General features: G+C 39.4%; 2 protein-coding genes and 1 long non-coding RNA gene across 7 annotated transcripts in view; 2 read left to right on the top strand and 1 right to left on the bottom strand.

Annotated features, from left to right (window-relative positions):
* Nucleotides 1-11066, top strand: part of selenoi (selenoprotein I) — a 67883-nt gene extending 56817 nt beyond the window's left edge. The window contains exons 8-10 of the mRNA XM_069886499.1: nucleotides 148-328; nucleotides 3323-3505; nucleotides 6482-11066. Of these exons, the coding sequence (XP_069742600.1) occupies nucleotides 148-328; nucleotides 3323-3505; nucleotides 6482-6547 (430 nt within the window). The 3' untranslated portion in view covers nucleotides 6548-11066. The remainder of the gene's footprint in view (nucleotides 1-147; nucleotides 329-3322; nucleotides 3506-6481) is intronic.
* Nucleotides 1087-11266, bottom strand: LOC138736655 (uncharacterized). The gene is made up of 3 exons (XR_011340473.1): nucleotides 11152-11266; nucleotides 3176-3424; nucleotides 1087-1182 (listed from the first exon to the last, which is right to left on the bottom strand). It is a non-coding gene; the product is annotated as an uncharacterized lncRNA (long non-coding RNA).
* Nucleotides 11267-11346: 80 nt separating this feature from the next.
* The window catches only part of drc1 (dynein regulatory complex subunit 1 homolog (Chlamydomonas)), a 92714-nt gene continuing 88894 nt past the window's right edge, over nucleotides 11347-15166 (top strand). For all 5 annotated transcript variants that reach the window (XM_069886490.1, XM_069886492.1, XM_069886494.1 and 2 more), the window contains exons 1-2: nucleotides 11347-11502; nucleotides 12083-12173. In XM_069886490.1, coding sequence (XP_069742591.1) covers nucleotides 11387-11502; nucleotides 12083-12173 — 207 coding nt within the window. In that variant the 5' untranslated portion in view covers nucleotides 11347-11386. The remainder of the gene's footprint in view (nucleotides 11503-12082; nucleotides 12174-15166) is intronic.

Here is a 15166-nt window from a genome sequence, read left to right as displayed (position 1 = left end):
GATATCTGACTTGAGCAAAACATTGAGGTATTTGAAGTGCTGCATGTTATATTTCATAATGAAGCATCTTGTAATAAATGTGCTTTTCTTAGATAATTTTCCTAAAGTTGCACTTTTGTCATATACCTTGTTTTCCTTGAATCTTAGGGCATATAGATCTGGCACACTGAAGCAGCATTCTTTTTATGAAGCTATGCTTCCATTTATTTCGCCCGTAATACTCTTTGGTCTCTGCATACTTTGGGTCTGTACATCACCCTATAATGTTCTAGAGAAACATCCTAGAATATTATATTTCTTGGTTGGCACAGCATTTTCTAATATTACGGTAAGTCAGCGCATGCCAGATTATTTGTGAAATTTCTCGGTCCACATTGTGTCGTATTTCATAAATGCAAATTTTATACTGATACCTGTTCTTCACAGCAAACTTTTGTCCTCTTTTTTTGAATTAGTATGAATGTGGGTTATCTATTCAGTTGCCCTGTCACTTCTCTCTTTGCCAATCTCTAGCTGAGCCATGAACTTGCATTTTGAGTTTCTTATCGATTTCCTCTGTTGAGTGAATTTTGTTCATATACTGCTTTCAGATGATTATATATCCACAAAAATTCTAATTGTTCAACTTTACATCAACTAGAAACTATTCTGGAACCACCAAATGATCTGTTGCACTATTGAAACCTCACTTTTTTCTTGCACTGACTGCAACTGTAAAATTTGTCATTTTCATATCCTCTTTCCTGTGTTGTGGCATGGGTGGTTATTTAAATTGTACAATTGTTGATGTGTCTTGCACAACTGTGTGGCTACTGCAAGTGAGAATTTGAGTGCGTCTGTACATCGTAAAACTTGTGTATATGACACTCCTAGTTTTGATTGCTTCACTGGCACATGTTTTTGGTTATGGAAGAGTTCAGTAAAGTTCACTGTCTCTCTATACACCTTTTTTCCTTAATATATTGCTAATGTTGTATACAGATTACTTTGAGTCACTTCCTTTCAATCTTGAGGTGCTTTGCAAATTAAAAAAAAAAGCTTAAAAACATGATGTCATGCATAGTTGGAAGACCAAATCTCACCTGAGAATCAATTTTGTAACAGTCAGTTGGAATCCATAAGTTTTATTCCAGTAGCATCCTATGATGTGTACAGCTGTCTTTTCCTTGCAAATTAAGGGACCTATGGAAAGGCAAGATGTACACTGATTATCATTAATTTGACATTAACAGATATCAACCATGAAAGTATCAAAGTTCAAATTTATTGTCAGTACATGCATGACATCATATACAACCCTGTGCTTTTTTTCTATGGGGTAAGGAAGAATTTCTAATTACTAGTAACTACTCAAAGAAAGAACTGTAAACACATTGTACAGATGCACAAGTATAAATATTCAGTAATAAATAATGAGTATAGTGTGAGTACTTAAATGAGTCTCTGGGTCTTTTGTTCAAGAGTCTAATAGTTGAGGGGAAGCAACTATTCCTGGAGGTACGAGTCCTGTGGCACCTGTACCGCTTTTCTAATGGCAGTAGCAAAACAGCATGTTTCACTGGTGTGGATCCTTGATAATTGCTGCTGCTCTCTGATGGTGGGGAGAGAGTTGCTTGTGACATACTGGGCTGCGACCATTATATTTTGCAGGATTTTTCGCACAGAGGTTTTGGTGCCCACTTACCAAGCTCTGATGCAGCTGATCACACTTACCATGAAACATTGTAGGAGTTTGCCAAGGTTTCCGATGACATACTTAATCTCTGTGGTGTGACAGTATATAGATATGTTTTTAGGAGATCAATTGGGACAGGGATTTTAGTGTAGGTCACATACAAACACTTTAAAACAGATCTTATTTAAAATACGAGCTCTGCTCATGCTAGACATGACGGCCCCACAGCCTTTGCAAAAGCTTTGGAGAGTGCCCAAGATTGTTTACAAAAAGGCAACAGATGAAAGAACTCGTCAGAGCTGCATTCTGTCTGGAATAGAACTTTAGGTGGGTTGAGTGGTTTTGCAAGCAGAGAGAGTCAAACAGATTTTCTCTCAGACAGAGAGAGAGATCAGTTCTACAGTGTTACAGTCATCAGCAGCAGCTAGGACTGGAACAGGACAAGCTGGCAAGCTTGTGGAAAACCCCATTTGGAAGATGGGTTGTGAGTGCTTGGTTCAGCCTGGTCAAAACCCTTGTGGTTCATGCAAGAGGAGAGGACTGGCTGTCTGATGTTTCACTTGAAATAAGCAAAACAAGAAGGAACTCTATGGTGACCTGAAAGAAAGAGGTTATCATCTGGAGAACCCCGAGGGGGCATGTTTCTTCAGCAAGATACTGAAGTGGCTAATAAAAAGAAATCAGTTGTGGGTCTCAGCGTACAATGAATCTCTCTCTGAAAACCGACAAGAACCAGTAACCATTTACCTTTCAAGCACCAAAGCCTGGTGAACTATATAAATGTTAAATTCTATGCACAGTATAAGAATTGCCTGCAGCAAACTTGGAGGAATGGGAAGTGAGATTGGACTGTGAATCAAAGAACTTTTCTGAACTTACACGCACATTACATACATGTGCGCTTGGAATTAGAAGGGAATTTAGTTAGGTTAGTTAAGTAAATAGTGATAAGTTAAAGTGTGATTCTGTTTTCATGTTTAGAGATAATTAAAATCAACTTTTGTTTAAATAACCATTTGTCTTGATGAATATCTATTGCTGCTGAGTTTTGGGGTCCTCTGGACTCGTAACAGTGCCTTTGTCAATATGATAGGTGATGACTGAGATTGTATAACTTTGAAAAGATTCAGCATGAGGATAACTGACTGTTAATGTCCTTGAACTGATTCATGTTACCTTTTTCTTTGGATACTGTTTAAGTGAACTATGAGCAACAAATGTGTTATTTGGATTGTTGCAACGAGGGGACAATGATCAATGTAGCAAACTTCAGTGAGCACATAGGAATTTTAAAAAAATTATCTCAATTGTATCTTTTCACCTAAGAGATCCAGAAATGTTAAATTTTTTATTAAATAAAATATTAATTTGAGTGGGCTGTTCATTACAAAATGCAAGCATTACAGTAAATCATGGAATTTTAAGTCTGTATGCTGATTGTTATGTGCAAGTTGTGCGCTAATTCCAACCATGCTGAAAAATAGCAAATTTTTCTGTCACCTTAAGTTTATAGCTTGTGGCCAGTGTATGGGAACACTTCCTGAACTTGTGTTGGGTCTCTTTGATCGTTGTATTTGGGGTTGCAGGGTGGGGTTTATAAAATGACTTTTGTATAAATATGACTCCATATCATTCTTTTACTTGCAGTGTAAACTCATAGTTTGCCAGATGAGTAACACTCGTTGTCAGCCTTTCAGTTGTCTTCTCCCACCTTTGGCTATAGGCGTGCTCTTTGTGATTTCTGGTATCCTACAAGACAAAGAGTATTATCTTCTTATCCTTTTGACAATAGTAATAACAGCTGCACACATTCATTATGGAGTATGTGTGGTAAGTAGATTTCTTCTTCTTAAATAATTGCTCTTTAAGATGTATATAAATCTTGCAATGATTTGCAATGTTTCTATCTTACATCCAGAATGTATGCTTCCATGTAATGACATTGTATTATTTTACTTCTGGAGTTTAGAAGATGTTCTAGCCTGTCCAAAGGCTTGGTGGCAAACTGAATCTAAAATTGGCTTGGTGAAAGTGGTTAAGGGGTGTTTTTCTGACTGTCTGTAATCAGTTGTTTGCTGCAGTGCTGGGATCATTGCTTGCCCAATGAATGTGTTGTCAGCTTAGTAAATATGCTGATGCCACAAAAATTGGTGGATGAGTAAATAGCAAAGAAGGTGCTAAAGGATACAGGGGGAACATGGAATAGTTGGAAAGTCAGGGACAGTGATGACAGTTGGAATTTAATCCAGTTAAGTGTAGGGTAATGTATTTTGGAATGCTAAATACCAACAGGACATAAAAGAGCAAAAGGCAGGGATCTCTAGTGTACAGGTACTCTCTGACTTACAGCCATAATTGGGATCAAAGGATCAGTCATATCTCAAAATGGACGTGTTGGAATTTTGCCCCTGTGTGTGGAGTACCGAAGTCTTAAAGCAAACTTTTTAATCAAATGTCTTATTTGACAAACTATAACCGGGATTCAGGGCATGAAAGTGTCAAAATGTGTGTACTTTGTTAGTTGGCGTCTCGAGGGCCATAGGATGGGTGCGGCCATCTCTATTCCTGTGCATGTGCACCAGTCTTTGGTTGGTGCATGTGTGGTGGGTTTGCCTATTGGAGTTTGGTTGGCACATGCGTGAGTTAAGGGCGTGAATTCTTACGTGTGCACGAACCAAACTCCAATGCGCTAACCCACCATGCATGTGCACAGGAATCAAGATGGCTTCACCTAGCCTATGGCCAAGAGATGTCAACTAACAAGGTAAGTATTTGGCTTTTACATGCCCTGTATCCCTTTTATAGTTTGCCAAATACAACATAAACCGCGTAAATGTTATTTTTATTAAAAAATTCTGATGTATGAGCAGATATATTGATGTACTGAAGGATCATGAGGTGTGTAGTTTCCTGAAATTGGTGACACCAGTAGATAGGGTCATGAACAAGGTATTTGGCAGGCTTGCCTTTATAGGCTAAGGTATTGAGTATAAGAGTTGGAATGTTGTATTGTAGTTGAATAAAACATTGATCAGGCAACACTTGCAGCATTGTTTCTGCTCCTAGTTGCTGCACTGCAGGAAGAATGTGGTAGAATTAGAATTGGTGCAGAAGAGATTCACCAGGATGTAGCTTGGACTGCTATTATAAAGAAAGATTAGATTAGCTGATTTTATTCTCACTGGAACTTTGGGGGCTGACCGTAACATTATAGGTTTATAAAATGGAGGGGCATGGATAGGGTAGATAGTCTTTTACCTGAAATTGAGCAGTCTAAATAGAGGGCATAACTTTAAAGTGAGGTGGGAGAAATTTGAAGGAGATCAGAGGGGCCAATTTTTCAGAGGATGATGGTTTTATGGAGCAAGCTGGCAGAAGATGTGGTGGAAAATGCAGCCACGTTTAAAAGTCATTTGAACAAGTACTTGGATAGGAAATGATATGGAGCAAATGCAGGTAAATGTAGTTAGGAAGGATTAGATGGGCGAAGGAATGATCTTGGAGCAGTTTATAAATTGATGAGGGACACCAGATAGAGAGTAGGTCTGTTTTCCAAAACTAGATGACACAGAATTTGGGTGGCTAATGGAAAGGAGGTATTGCAGGTAAGTTTTCCCACAGGACTGATAGTTATCTGGAGTGAGCTGCCAGAAGAGAAAGTTGAGCTGAACAAAAAGACCATGTTCAGAAGGTATTTGGATCGGTCAGTTGTACTGTTGTGGGTCTAATGTAGGCAAATGGAATGAACATAAATGGTATTGTGGTCAGCATAACAAAGCAAGGCCAGAAAGAACCTTTCTCTGTTGAACAGGTGTATGCACCTCTGTTCTTTGCTGTTTGGTCACATTGCTGCATTTTGAACATTATTACTAATTTGGATTTTCTATGCATAAACTTTATTTTTTTTCATCATTGTTGCATCCGGAGTATAATTTGGCTGCATTTTTTTGGACTGGGAAATTTTTTGGTACATGAACTGGTTTTGTCTTTGCATTCTTAGTTCCTGTACTCAAATGAAATTAATACCTTCTCATTTATTCCCAGGAGAAGCATTCCTCAAAATGATGTGACGTTCACAATAGAACAAATAACAATGAAAGGGAGAAGTTGAGGGATGTCATTTCATCTATGAATGAGCAAAATGAACCAACTTAAAAATGATCAGTGAATTTGGTGCCCTTTCTAAAGACATGGTTGGCGTAGCGGTTAGCGCAATGTCTTTATAGCGCCAGTGATCAGGATTGGGGTTTGAATCCCATGTTGTCTGTAAGGAGTTTGTATATTATCCCAGAGTCTGTTGGTTTCCTCTGGGGGCTCTGGTTTCCTCCCACTGTTAAAAAAACTTACCTGGGTGTAGGTCAGTTGGGGTAAAATTTGGCGGCACAGACCCATGGGCTGAGATTTGGCCTGTTACTGAGTTGTATGTTTACATTTTAAACATTTAAAAATGTTTTAAAACTCCTGAATTTGTCAAATTTTTTGATGGGGAGGGGCTGGGGAAAAATAACCCTTCAAATTAACCTGACACTCACAATATGTGTCAATTTCCTGAGAAGGGAAAAAGTGTAACAAATATATAGAGAGGGTCTGAGAAAGAACAGTTTCACCAAGAGAATGGATGAAATCAGAAATGCAGTTGCTTTTAAAGAAGTTTTGGACACAAGCACCTGAATCGTCAAGGCATAGAAGGCTGAAGGCCAGGTGCTTGTAAATGGGATCAATACTGGGAAGTACTTGATTGTGGGCTAAATTACTGATTCTAATCACTTGAGAATACAGTTTCTGTTTGTATTTTCTCTTGAACAGGTAAATCAGCTGAGCAAACATTTTAACATATTCGCCTTCTCCCTGAAGAAACCAAATAGTGAATGACAAGACGAGGAGCAGAAAATTAGCTTGCAGGCCTCTGAAATATTGTAATAAGTGGTCATTTCAGCAGCCTGTGAATGCGTCAGCCATCACTGCAAACTGTGCTCAACACCATCAGTAGAAAACAGAAGAATCAGATGGTCAATTAAAGAGTATTAAAATATTGTTTTATTTGTGATTTACTGATAATACAGGTGTAATAGTTCAATTCAATATTTAAATATTGAATGTACACAAAATTTGTGTGCAACTGAATAGCACTGGATTTTATTTTAGTGATGCTGTCATTAAACCTCTGTTGTGCTGTTGAAGTCTTCAATAACGTAGATGTTAGCATGCATCCAAGAAAGTGCTAAACCTTTCAACATTTTTTTTTCTTTTTATAGATTCACAGCCTGATATTTGGGCATTATGTTCTTGTAACTCGTTCATTGGAAGACCTGTGCGTCTTTCGTTACTCAATCTATATTTTGAATGACCATTTCATTGAGCTTATAATACTCACCAATGTTCCAATTGATGATGGAAGTTGATTTTTTTTTTGAGAGGCAAGTATGAGAGGGTGGCATGTTTTTAATGAGGACCTTTTGAGTAAATTATAAACATTTACAAAGGGAATTGAGTGAAAATGTACAATCATTCTGAATATCGATCATTCTCGGAAACTAATCAAACCATTTTGCTGTTTTTACTTCATATTCAGTTTTGTGATGGTGAATGCATGTTGATTTTCTGCTTTAGTTTTCTTTCATGGTGGATTATGCTTGAATGAAGGGTATACTAAAAGCTTTGGAGCAAAGTATACTTGGAAGCAACAAGCGTGACAAGCAGGAATTGTTCATATAGATCAAAAGCAAAGTATTTATACCTGAATGGTGTTTAGGAAAGGAAATTAACGTGTGAAAGTTTGCATTTTAGTAATTGCACAGAAGTGAGGGTGATATTGTTTGGGATTATGTCTTGATGGTCCTGATTTGTGGTGTAACAAGTGACATGACAGATCGGTCCTTCCTAATGAGTACAATTTAGTAAACACTTTTCTCCATAAAAGTGCTGTATTTCTTACTGGTGACACATACCAAAATAAAACATGGCAACATTACTACTCTTCGCTTTAAATCAGTGTAATTTCTATTTGAAATGTTGCTTTGATTAATAGAATTATGGTAATTATATATCATTTACTAATTTGCACATTTGAAGGAATTCAGTTGATCTAGAATTTCACAAAAAGATGAAAATGTGGTGAAACATTCTGCTTACATCTTCAACTCCATGGCTTTAAGACTGCATGATGTGCTTGTTGAATTTACATTTAGAAGTTGTAGTTTTGCACCATGATAGCATTAACATTCTCTTTTGTGATGTGATTACATACTTTTTAATTTCTTTAAAAAGAAAACTTGAGTACATGGAAAAATTTCATTTGTGTATTGCTTTGGACTTTTTAAAAAAAAAACATGTATTTTCATTTAATATTTCAGCTGTGATTAGCACATTTATTTGGTTTTAGTGCAGATGTTGAGGATCTTTAAAAGTGAGTTCTGAAAATTCAGCTTTGCATTTCAATCACTGAACAGAATTTATTATAAAGTTAATAAATGTTCAATGAATCCACCCACATTCAGCCAAAGTAACGTCATAAAAATGAGTTGGTAAATAATTCTACATTAAATCAAATGTTACCATAGTTGTGAACAAACTGCTATTTTTCTTTTATTTAAGCTTTCTGTACATGTATTTGACTTTGAATTTGTGGAAGAGTTTCTTGAAGCCTCCTATTTGTGCATTCAAACAAAAGCAGAAAGAGCAGTCTTGTTGGTCTCACAGTGATCTGATCATGTGTATGTTCATTTTAGTTATATGGAGCAAATATGCAAGGCCTTTTAAATCTTCAGTGGCAATTACAAATTGGTATTACAGGAGACATTAATGTACTTCATTGAGTACACTAAGATTTGATTGTTGCTTCAATTATTTTTGAGTAATCCATAAAGTAGCTTATAACATTCATATTTTCCTGTATTCCAAAGGAAGGCTTTGATTTATCAAATTTCTGCTAATTGTCCCATCTGACCCATTTTCCCACTGATATTCTTGTAACTTTTTGTTTGCTCATTAACTCTCTGTGATTGTCTTGAGGATGTGGACGAAACCTAGAGAACATGTGCATAAGGTTGGAATGGATCCCTGCTATGTCACCTTTTGCTGAATCGCTTCAACGTTTATAATTTTGTTCTTGATGTGAGCAATAGTGAGATGAGTAAAATTATCTTTGAGTTGGTAAATACTCTAGATTTAAAGAATTAATGTGAAACAATTTGAGAGTATTTTGGGACTGATACAAATGCAAGTTTTGTAAAGCATTTTTAAATTTCTAAATTGATATGCAGTATACAAGTGCCATTCTTTCAGCAAATAAGAAATGGATCTGTTGTCTTCTTGCTCCAGTTGGAATCTATAAAGTCATTGTAATAACACTTGTACAAGTGCACTAATGTGATTTTTATGATGAAGTCCCAAAAAAAGGTTGTGTTCTGATGGGGATGGGCGTGTTAAGATTTTATGTAGAAATTCAATGGCTCTGCTATCTCCAGGGTTTGCAAAAGTTTTGCATTAAATTAACAAGTTGTATATTTTTAAATTTAAATATGTACAACCTATTAATTTAACTAACCTATACCCGTGGTACGTTTTGAACAGTGGGAGGAAACTGGAGCCCCTGAGGAAAACTCATGGAGAACTTGCAAACTCCTTACAGACACCGCAGGATTCAAACCCTGGTCCCGATTACTGGCGCTGAAAAGGCGTTGCGGTAACTGCTATACCAACCGTGCCACCCTAAATGTGCTTAACTATCCAATGTCTCTTCCCATCACTCTACCATTGAAATAAAAGCTCTGGGAAAGAAAATGAATTTTTCCCCCTCTCTCTCAAAGTGCAACAGCCAGCTGTTTCAATTATTGACATTTTTCCTAATGATGCCTGGAAGTCAATTTCCTCTTTCACCTTTCTCCACCACCTCTGGTTAAAACAAGGGTTTTTGGATTGAATGTCATTTTAATCTCAGACTCTAATATTTCTTGCAGTTCTGCAGGATTCATGGAGCCATTTTAGTTTTTCAGTGTACAATATAAACAAAACATTTCAAAATTCTTTAAAAGTAGTTGTGATATAGTTTGAAGAAATCTTTAAGTGTAAAATGAGTAAAGGACTAATGGTCAAACATGCTTTTTGTATTCTTAACATCATTGATTCATTGTTTGGCATTGAGGTGCTTTATACCTGCGTAGAATGAAATGGTGGTTTTAAAAAAATGTAATTTTGGTTCCAAAGGGGCTTGTAGATTTTAACATTTCCTCAAATCTCCAGATGTTTGAAATGTTTTTCATGCAATATACCAAGCTTAACCCTCCAGTGCAATTTGTTTGGTTTCATTTTGGTGATTTGAAATGTTTTTCATGAACTAGTAAATTCATGTTTCCACTGATGATCTAAATTTTACATTTTGAATGCAAATTTTGTGAATAAAGTCCTTATCAAATTAAAGTGCATTTGGGGAAATTAACTCTATGCAAGACTCATTACATAGTTAATTTGGTTAATCTAATGCAATGATTATTCTTGAGATTTATGAAATATAGTAAAACTGGCAAATGATTTGCATTTTACTTTGGATTTAATGACTAATCTAGATAGAATATATTGGTTTAAAAATCAAATGATTAATGAGCCCTTGCTGCCTTTATTGCTTGAAATTCCTATTCTACCTCATTGACAACAGAAAAATGTCATGGGACAAATGGTGTAAGAGACTGCTATTAATATTGGAACTATAGCAAGTACTAATGTAATTTCTGGAGCCTAATACTGTGAGGATATTCTATTTATTTTTTTAATGGTTAAAGCAGCTTATAAACTGCACGTTAAAACTTCTAAACGGTTCCCTCAGCATATTAGATGAATAAAAAAAATTGGATTTATGTTGAACAGGGTGATGCACAATTGATTTTCCTTGACAGCGCCAAATATACCTTGGACAGTATTTGTTTTACATCTGAAAGTAATGCAATGAATTTTTTAAAAAATTGAAGTTAATGAAACAAATACAAGGCCAGGCTTTGGAGTGAGTGACCCAAGAGCCTCTTCCATATAGCAATCAACTTCAAAACAAACAACTGAGGTTAACAAATTTTGCAGAACGAAACATTGGAAATGTCACTAAAATATTCTATTTCAAATTTGTAACTGCTTAAGGTAATGTAATTGATACTCTTGTGCGACCGACCCGTTCTCTCCTAATTACTTTTGCTGTGTAAAACACTATATTCCGTACCAAAGCCAATCATCGCACACCAGTTGAGCAGAAACATCATGCTTTATTCACTCAACATTGGTCCAAGCGAATGGTTGCATCCAGTTGGACAGAGTATCTATCCCCAGAAGTTTGTAACACATTGTAACGTTATTTATTTGTGTAATGTTGATTTGAAAGAAGAATAAAACTGGAAAGTAATGATCATGCCCTTTGTCAACATAGTTTCTTGAACAGATGAATTAAAACGCATAATTTCCTGTTTGGCCAATTTAAAGCGCTCGTTTCGCACCTTTTAAATGTGAGAGTATCGAGCACGATTTAGGGAACGAGTGCAGCGTTCCTGGAGTTTTCTCCACCTGCTTCTCCCCTGCTCGTCTCCATTCGCTGCTCTTCTCGCCCCCGAGCTTCCCCACCCCGACCCCACGCCGAGAGGGATGGCCTCATTCCTGGCGCTACGTCACCCCCATTGTATCGCCGGTCTCTGGGCAACCGGGCTCCTTCCCAGCGACCGCGCAGTGGAAGCCATGGCGTCTGCCAAGGACGAGCTCCAACCCGCCCCCAGTGTGAACTCTGAAGACCCCGAGGAAAGGATCGCCGCTCGCCGACTCCGGATTGCCCGGAGGCAGGAGGAGAGGAGACGGTGAGAGCTGCCACACAGCGCCTCATTTCCACTGCCTCCCATCCTCGCTGTCTCGATTCAGTTCCCCTCCGCGTTCCCCTATGCCGCCTCATGGCACTTTTCCCATGTGCCGTTCGCCTAGCTCCGCTTTGTCCCACTGGCTTTCCTGCCGCCCCCCCCCCCCCCGTCCCATTGGCTGACCTCTCCACCCTTGTCCCGTTTGCTTCCTATCCCCATTATTCTGCTGACTGACCTTTCCGCTCCCCCCTTGTTTTGCTGGCTGATCTCCCCCCCACCCTTGTTCTGCTGGCTGACCCCCAACCCCTTGTCTTGTTGGCTTTCTTCCCCACCTCTCGACCATGTCCTCCTGGCTGACCTCCACCCCGCGTCCAGCTAGCTGACCTCTTTCCTCCCCCCCCAAACCCCTCATCCTGCTGGCTAACTCCCTCCCCCTTGTCCCATTGGCTTTCTTCTATAACGAACTTTCTTCCTTTCTCCACGTGCCCTTTCCCTTTATCACTGCCTCTGCCCTTCCTTTCTCTTGCCCTGTCAAACTTAACATCAATGTGATAGATGAATAATACATAAAATCGTATTCCAGGGAAGCCAGAGGTGAAGATGAAGTTGCAGAAGGAGGTGATGACAAAGATGAGCTTAGTAAAAGCTGCAAACAGGTTGTGGATTCATGCCAGGTTAGCCCTTTAATAATGTTCTCCCTAAGCAACCTTTGTGTTTCAGATAACTTGCTTCTATCCCTATTCTGTAGGTTCCGAAATAACTGAAGTAATATGGATCTTGAAGACTACCTCAAGTGAGGGCAGGATGTGATTTCTGGAATAGATTGTTAGAAATGTGAAGAATCATGTGGTAGGAGTTTAATGCTTTGAGATGGCCTCAGGGACCTGAATGGCCTTGTCCTGTTCTAACATGATAAGCACGTGTTCTTTCTTCCCTCATCTCTTAACCAATAATGTCTTTTCTTGCAAACTTTTGAGGTCTCTTTATGCCATTTATTGACATATTTTGTTCGAAGCAGTTGAAAGTATTTTAAACATCCAATTTTCCATGTTCATTGCTGGAAAGAAATTAATCTGTGCTACTGCAATTAGAACGTGAAAAAATAATTACCAAGTTGTAGTGTGAATAAATGCTCTCATGACTGGAGGGAGAACAAATGCTTTTATTAGCTTATAACTACAGGTAGGGTTTCACCAGTAGCCTTCTGAAGAGTTCTGGGTTTAGGTGTGAAACCAGGGTTATATGTGGGCAGATGGGGGCAGAGCCGGGAGGTGGGGCCAGAGCCGGGAGGTGGGGCCAGCCATCAGCGCAACACACGAACAGTGAATCCCAGTTCATTGCATTCATCCCTTCCTGTAGAATTTAGGATCTGTGAATAAAGAAAGAAAGCATGGGTTCAGAAACGAGTGGTTTAAAAAAAATACAGTTAATTACAAATTTACAGATTTAAGCGGTCCAGGGGACTGGAGATCCTGGTGGAGCGACTTAGCATCAGGGGGTCTTGGACTCCTTGGGTCTTGTGGTCCCTTGTGAGGGAGGAGAGGCAGGCTGGGTCTCTGGCTTGATGACGGAGGGGGGTGCATTTTCCTCTTGAACTGGATCCCCAGTGGCCATGACTGGGGGTGGTGAGAATGAGCTCCATGCCTTGCAGGGCACCTGAGGCAATGAACCCTCTGTTATATCAGGATAAAAGAAAATCTTATCATTATAAATCCATGGCGATTGTCTCTCCTTCACTTGCTTCACAGCCAACTCCAAGATCTTCTCCCTCACTTCATAACGAAGCAACTTGACCAGAATCGAAAGTGGCTTCTGATCTGGCTGTTGCTTAGTTCGTCATGCTCGATGAGCTCCTTCAATCTCGATATCTCCTTGAAATTCAATTACTGCCCCCCCCCCCCCCATAGTTTGCGGAATCCAACATTGTAAAAATCTCTTCATATCTTGCCCTTAGTCACCTTCCTTATATCCAACAATTTTTATATTATTTCTTCTACTAAAATTTTCTAACATATCAGTTTTGAGTTCACTGATCTTTAGTTGTGGTTGCTTCAGCTCTTTAACATGCTGAATTTCAAATTCATTACCTTTAATTTTTTGCATCCATCACTTGAAATTTTTGTTCCATTTGTGACAGCATTCTCTCCACCTTCTTCGTAGAACCCTTATTTTCCAATTATATCCTCATTACAATTTTTAACTTCTATTGTTAACTGTAGCAAAATTTGCTGGAAAGAACCCATATGCTTCATTTCAGTCTTTAATTTTCTCCTGTTTTTTGGCCAAAACTCTCTGTTCAACGTATATTTCTTCTTCCTGTTCTTTTTGATCGCTGGAGCTGGAGGCTTCCTAAGCTTTTTTAAAATTGATCCTCGCACATGCACAGTGTCACTTCTTCACCCATGGCAGTCGGCCATTGTTGGAGGAGACCTTGTACAGTGATGTCCAAGGTCTCCCCAGCTCCAGGTCTGTCACCATGGGCATTTGCCTTCTGAAGAGCTCCAGGATCCTTCGAGGTCGGCTTCTATTCTTTATCAGCTTCTTTTTCTTGTTCAAATTCTTTAAAAGTAACAGTCAGTTTATATTTTTTAGGAGGCATTGTTTATTGTTCTCAAGGCCTTCCAATAGCTTTTTCTTCTATTTTCTTGCAGCCAGTTCAGGCTTAACTCTTTTAAACTTTTTCGGAGAGAGTAGAGAATTCAAGTCTTGCCCCACGTCCTCACGTGGCACGCCCCTTATACAATCTTTGAACACGCGTAGAATGCAAATTAGACGCAAGGAATATGTGGTAATTAGAAGGATGCATCTTCAGATTGTATTTTTGCACAGTCTGTGAGTCTATGAAACTTTCAGTAGAGCCTGTGTCAGATAGGTATTTACTGGAATGTCCGTTTACCTTCACAGTCACTATGGAGTTGCTGAGCTGGTGAGGTCTGTCTGATCTAGGACTATTGAGGCTAACTCCTTGGAGACTCCATGTTCTTCACTCAAGTGGCCCCCACTGTCCTGAGTTGCCCTGTGTGGGTAAGATGGCATCGACCTTGTGGTGTGGCAAGGTGGTCATCTTCCCTCCTCCGACGATGATGGCGCCATTTGAATTTGGGTTGCTGCAAGATGGCCACCGAGCCTTTTCGCACTGTTTCCTCACCATCACCCTCTGTTGGCGTGTTGTGCTGCAAACAGTTTTGGGTGAATTCGGGGCAAATGGCTTGGGGCTGGACTCGGATCTGGGAGCGGTGCAGGCTGTGGACTTTCCTGGGCTTCCCTTCACGCTGCAAACCCTTGCCCAATGGCCTTTCTTGCTACAGCTGGAACGCACTGGGTTTTTTTGCCAGGCAACAAGATCAGGAATGCTGGCTCTTGTCCTGGTAAAAGCACTTCCTGGAACTAGCAGCAGCAGTCGTTAGGGCAGGGGTAGTGGGAGCAGCCAGTCCTAGGAAGGGCTTGCCTGGGTGGGAAAGCTCGCTGGCTTCGAGGTCGTTGTTCTCGAGCTTCGCCTGTTTCAGCGATTTGGCCATCTTGGCGTGTCTAGCCAGGTCCTCCTTTCCCGACTCGAGCAATCGCTGCCCTGCAACTAGTGTCCCGGATCTGTTCTTCCTCATGAATGCAGCCCATAGCCGCTTCGTACCTGCACTTCTTGGCAAGTGTCCACAGATCCAGCAGGTAG

Source organism: Narcine bancroftii, chromosome 6 (genome assembly GCF_036971445.1).
Source record: "Narcine bancroftii isolate sNarBan1 chromosome 6, sNarBan1.hap1, whole genome shotgun sequence".
NCBI lineage: Eukaryota > Metazoa > Chordata > Chondrichthyes > Torpediniformes > Narcinidae > Narcine > Narcine bancroftii.
Note: the sequence above shows the minus strand (reverse complement) of the source record. Positions and strands in the feature narration are given on the sequence as shown.